At 37.3% G+C, this 6,438-nt stretch overlaps 1 protein-coding gene across 3 annotated transcripts in view; it reads left to right on the top strand.

Moving 5' to 3' along the window:
- zeb1b (zinc finger E-box binding homeobox 1b) overlaps nucleotides 1–6,438 on the top strand; it is a 71,483-nt gene that overhangs the window by 53,828 nt on the left and 11,217 nt on the right. For all 3 annotated transcript variants that reach the window (XM_016234739.1, XM_016234737.1, XM_016234738.1), the window contains one exon: nucleotides 4,941–5,096. In XM_016234739.1, coding sequence (XP_016090225.1) covers nucleotides 4,941–5,096 — 156 coding nt within the window. The remainder of the gene's footprint in view (nucleotides 1–4,940; nucleotides 5,097–6,438) is intronic.

Here is a 6,438-nt window from a genome sequence, read left to right as displayed (position 1 = left end):
TAGTAGTAGTAGCCTAATTCATAGTAATAATACATGGCTCAAAGCACCTTCTCAAAACAGTTCTGAAGCATGCTTTTTGTTTATATTTGCTGACAGAGACTTGCAAATGCAAATTGATTATCTGCCAGCAGGAGGCGCTGTTGGAGCGGAGATATAGCGGTTTCCCCGGTAACGGCTGTAATCAAATACAAAACGCTAGGAAAGACGAAATGAAAATGACATCAAAACTTTTCTGAAGACGGTCGGTTCTTTTCAATTATACATTCATATAAAAACACCCGTGCTGCATTTTAATTTTGAAACGTGCAGTGCTCAGTTTATTCAACGAAGTAGAATCCTTTTGGAAAATCTATTTGTGGCGGTCAGTTTTGAATTTGTGACGGGCCGCCACAAATAACTGAATGTATGGGAAACACTGGACACTGCTATAAGTCAAATGGCCATAATCTAAGTGATGACAAAAATAAACAAATAAAAAATTACTCATATTAGCGGTGAAATGTCGTCCGATTATGTCACACGTCATACGCTCACTGTATGTCATGAAGGAAGTATCTCGCCTTCGCTTTCATTTCGGACCATCTCCAAAAAGACATTAAAAAAAACTAAACATATGATTTACAAGTTTAACATGCGTTTATTAAAGTAGGAAATAATTAGTGTTCTTGAAATATGAAATTGGGGCGGGTCCGGACTTTGAGAAGCACTGGTCTATGCTGTGAGAATCAGAATCATATGAATCTCAGTTTACATTCTACCGCCACAATTTGCAGTTGGTAAGATTTATTTATTTTTACAAAAATGTAGTAAAAACAGTAATACTGTCAAATATATAATATTAACTTAAAACAATTTTCAGTTATTACTCCAGTCTACAGTGTTACTAATAGAAATCATTATATTATGCTGACTTGGGGCTCAATAAAGATTTCTTAAATGGCTCATATGATGCGATTTAAATTTTTCCTTTCTCTTTGGAGTGTTACAAGCTCTTGGTGCATAAAGAAGATCTGTAAAGTTGCAAAGACTAAAGTCTCAAATCCAAAGAGATATTCTTTTTACAAGTTCAGAGTTAACCACGCCTACCTAAAACGGCTCGTTCTAACACGCCCCCACATACCTATGTCACGATGTGGGAAGATTTGCACAACGCCGCCCAAATGTTCAAGCAAAGAAAGAAGGCGTAACTTTTATTCTTGCTGTAGTATTGTTGATGCTGCCGCCATGTCCTGAAGACGCTGTGTGCTTCACTGATGCCATCGTTGATCATCGTTGCCACTGATGATTCAAACGCGAGTTTTGGGCAGTGTAGAGTAGCACTTGTTGTTTGTCATTTCTCCGATCACAAATGCAGACAGAGTTTTATGTTTACGCGGCGCAATGCAATGCAACGCGTGAAAAGACAGTATAAGTCATTATAATCAGTAATTGTGTCTCCACTGGATGCAACAAATGCCTCGTTTGTAATGGGTTTTAATGTTTATGTCTCGTCGCTCCGGCCGGGACACGGCATCAACAGTATGTGAGGGGCGTAACATTTCCGTCTCACGCTTGAGGTATTCGGCCAATCACAACGCATTGAATAGCTGGCCAATCACAGCACACCTTGCTTTCTCAGACCGATGAGCTTTGTAAAAATCGACACATTTCAGAAAGGCGGGGCATAGAGGAGAAACAATAATGTACAGTATGTGGAAAATAATGTGTTTTTTTAACTTTAAACCGCATAAACACATTTCATTACACCAAATACACAAAATAATGTTCTTTTTAGCAGCATCATATGACCCCTTTAATATCAATGTTGAAAACAGTTGTGCTGCTTAAGATTTTTGTGGATACTGTTATAAATTTCTATCAGGATTTTTTGGGGGAATAGAAAATTTAAAAGAATAGCATTTATTTTAAATAGAAATATTTGTGACATTATAATTGTACTTACTGTCAATACACAATAAAATGATATATAAATACCTCATTCATTCATATTGTCATTTTAATGCATCATTGCTGAATAAAAAAAAACTTACTGACACCAAACTTTTGACTATATCTGTATACATAGAGATATATGGAAACCGGTTTGATACTTGATACAAACTCGCAATTCTGAATTTTTTTCCGCAGAATTGTGAGATATAAACTTGCAATTGCAAGTTATAAAGTCAGAATTTTATTAAAAAAAATGTTTATCATGCAATTCTGAGGTAAAAGTCCGTTTATATCTCGTAATGTCTCACAATTGTGAGAAAAAAGGTCAGATTTTCGAGATGTAAACTTGCAATTGTGAGAAAAAAGGTCAGAATTGTGAGATAAAAACTCGCAATTACATTTTTTTTTTAAATTCAGTGGCGGAAACAGGCTTCCATAAATATATATATAACCTTTATGACCTAATTAAACTTAATTATCATTACTGTAATACTTAAAATAGTCTCACATTCAACAATTCCTCTACCTATTTACTTCTAATGGACATGCTAGGGTGTTTTACAAGCAAAAATCAGTTTAGGAGTGTTGTCTTTTCAAACCAGTATCTGATGCAGGCTACATTTGAAGGGTCATGAGCAACCTCACAGAAAAATCAGATTTGAGCAGAAAATCAGATATGGGCCTCATTCAGCCTCGGTGAGAATGCCATAGTCAACCGTAACGGTTTTGTTTGTGGTTTTAATGGATAGTGGAACCACGCTTACAGTACCTCACAAGAGTTTATGTACATATGTCTTCATTTTCTCTACTTAAATCTAGTGAACTGGCTGAGCTTTTAGACTCATGTGACCCAGCTCTGGCACGCTAATAGTGCGTCATTGTCAAATCAGACCAAGCCCATCACAGAACACTCATGCATTTTATCTGACCTTCAGCCTTAATGTGTTTAACAAGGTCAGGATGTCATATATAATCATGTACTTCCCTGAGCTTAGACTACAACAGCATCTTATTTGTTTCTCTTCAAAGAACATTTTAGTTTGTTGTACAATCACAAGACAATATCTGTCTGCCGCTGTCAACTTGTTTTATTGTAAGGCCTGAGGGGATATTGTTCCTCACAAGATGTCACAGGACTTTAATAATGTAGCATAATAAAGTGTTGGGCCTAGTTTGTGAACGATTCTTGGAAACGCTGTAGTGTAGATCTGAGTGTAGAGCACGGAATGAGGCACTCTTGTCCAGCCCCACTAATAACATTCATGTCTCTATCTCTGGCCCACTTATAATGTGAGATTGTCACGGCTACAGTTGTGTTGTGATGTCATGACAACAGCGTGCTGGGATGGCTGTGTAGTGCAGGGCAAAGCTTGGAGCGAGAGCTCTGGTAATCATCTGTTCCTTCACTAGCGGAACATCTCACACCCAGATTTCAACATGATTTAAACCTCTCAGGAACGTTTGGGAGGGACCTACTGAAATATTTGCCATTGAAATCACTGGAGATCATGACAGCCAGTCATTTCAACGTGTTCATGTTTTTTTTCTGTCTGTAACTGGCAAGAGCATAGTTTAAATGAATATGTAAATGAATCTATAAAATTAGCATAGTCTTCTGCTACTCTTTCTTTCTTACCTGCAGTGTTATTCCGGTCAGCAAAATTACTGACAAAAACATTTGTTGACCGGGTGCTTGATTTAATCAACATATAATAATTTTATCATAATGAAAAAAAAAAAAACTAAATACGATGAGACAGCTATAACACTGCAAGATAATAACAATACATTCAAATGTTTTTAGATTTATTTGTATTTTGTTAATCTTAATTAACCCTAAATGTTGGATGAATGTAATAAATTAATGAAAGTTTCTTTTGAAATTGGTAATTAATTAATATATGTTTATTAATAAATTAAAAATAATAAAATTAACATGTTAATTATTAATAAATAATGAATTAATTCATATTAAATAATAGCTAATTACAGTAATAATAATAATACCTATTGACAACTGAATATACATTTTAAAGACAAAAGTGACCAAAATATATATATATATATATATATATATATATATATATAATGATAATTAAAATAAATATAATAAGACTGATGACAGGATATGTGTCATCTTTGGACCAAGGACGTCCGTCTATACTGTGGTGAGAAAACCCTACATGTCAGACATATAAACAGTGTCGGTGTGAATCAGTGTCCCTTATGGAGACATCACTGCTGACAAGGGTAGATTGCACTACAAAAAGAGCTGCTGAGAAAGAGAGCGAGAATGAGCAAAAGAACACTGACATAAACAAAAAACAAAAACCCTCTTCATTTTCTTTTTGTCCCTCACATATTGCAGGATCTCTTAAATCGTTCCGACACACAAATGCCCTCAGGTGTTTCTGAATGTTGTTTTGACTCACTAGCAAATGCCATTAGTTGTAATTGCTGACATTGCGGACTCATTTTCAGCATACGCATGAGAGAGCGCATTGCTAAGGCACAGAACAGCGTGCCGCCCGAGGGCTCAGTTTCTCCTGAAGCCTTCACTTGTTCATTTGCAATCGTTAGTTGAGCCAATCTTTCGTTTGTGAGCAAAAGAGAATGAGAGTTCATTTCTCAAATTAAAGAAGCTCATTTAATGGGGACGTTGAGCTCAGATTGTGCATTAAGCCTGAAATTGAATTAGCTGCACCAGAGTCATTTCTTTTTCATTTGCTTTTAATAGGTAAATGCGCAATCGAGGACTAATATGTGTTTTTGTGGGTGTACATACCCACGGACGTGAAGCTATGTATCTAAAGCTCATACCCACTCAAACTCCTCTGAGTATTTAGCTAATGCACTGTTTAATAGCGAGTCACCACTAAGTATTTTGGCTGTTATTTGGTCTCATCCTTCATATTTTATCGTGCATTGGGCCGTATCGTATGACTGATATTCTATCCACAGACACAGCGGTGAGCATCAGTGTAAGTGTGTGTTTGTGTGTGTTGCAGTGAAAGAGGAGTGCGTGTCGGACGAGGATGAGAGGAGCAGAGATGCTTTGGTTGAGGAGATGCTCCAGCAAGGAGACACGGCCGTCATTTTCCCGGAGGCTCCAGAAGATGAACCGCGACAGGGCACACCAGAAACCAGCGGACATGATGAAAATGGTACACACACACGCATCACACACACATTGTAAACACTTCATCGGGTAACATCACGCAAGATGAATATAAATAGTTGCTAGAATAAGTGTGAACTCTTGGATTTTTACATACGCCAGGTGACCTGTAAATGCGAAAAAAACATTTCCATTGCAGTTTTGCGATATATTCCTTTTTCGAATTGCCTAAAAACCACCTCATGCATTTGTAAAAACTTTTTTGCAATATTTGGGAGTTTTTGTGAAATTTACATGTTTCCATGTAGGCATATTTTCAATTCACGCAATTTGAAGGGTAATGGAAACGCAGCTTCTGTTAGACCTGCAACACCTGTGCAAATCTCCCATACCTGAGCTACTTTCTCACGTCCCTGTTGCTGTGTTTGTGAGTGAGAGAACGTTTCACCTGACCGGAGAGAGAAGGTTAATAGGTTACCTGTTAACAGGTAATATGTTACCTGTGTGAGAGCTGGACAGAAACCTGTCCAGGTGTTTCCTGCTCATTTTCCATTTGAAAATTAATATATTAGTATTATACAACATCGATAAGTGTTTCCTTAAAGGTGACATATCATGAAAATCTGACTTTTCCAGGTTTCAAGTGCTATAATCAGGTCCCTGGTGCATCTACCAACCAAGGAAACGTGAAAAAGATTAACCCAGTAACTTTGTTTTGGGAAGCCTTTTTCTGCAAGCGTCTGAGAAAATGAGTGCTTCTGATTTCGCTCCCTTGGTGACGTGCAAAGGGATCTCATTTATAATATTACCACCCCTTAATCTGTAAGTTTCCACCCATGGCACCGTTATTGTGTTTTCGCAAGCGACAACGGTGTACCAGCTCTAATGCCATGGTGAAAGTTTGAGCAAAACATGCTAACTGTTCTGTCTTTGGTTTCACGGACGAGCACAGAACACTATTTAGAGTCCCAGCCTCAGAGGAGACAAGAGAGCAGTGGATTTATTGATTTATTTAATGTATATTGCTACTGCCACACATATCTAAAATAAACATCCAATTTATTTCCCAGCTGTTTACCTTCACAGACATAACCGACTGTTTATTGTAACTCATGTGTGTTTTTAACGTAAACTTGTGAGTGAATGAGAACTTTTAGTACTCGCATACTGTGACAGCCACTTTCTATCCGTGTGCTTCGGATGTGTGCTCTCAGAAAACCATATATCAGAAGCTTAAACTCATATGGTTTAAAACGCAGGATTTCAGCACGATAAACATGATAATCAGAACCAAAACAGATGTTTTTAGCAGATACAAGCTGTAATGGCCCAGCTCTATTCTGGAAAAGGGGGCGGGGAGCAGCAGCTCATTTGCATTTAAAGAGACA

Source organism: Sinocyclocheilus grahami, unplaced genomic scaffold, assembly GCF_001515645.1.
Source record: "Sinocyclocheilus grahami isolate Dianchi unplaced genomic scaffold, SAMN03320097.WGS_v1.1 scaffold457.1, whole genome shotgun sequence".
In the NCBI taxonomy this organism is placed as follows: domain Eukaryota; kingdom Metazoa; phylum Chordata; class Actinopteri; order Cypriniformes; family Cyprinidae; genus Sinocyclocheilus; species Sinocyclocheilus grahami.
The sequence above is the reverse complement of the archived record's forward strand: the minus strand, read 5'-3'. Positions and strand labels throughout refer to the sequence as shown.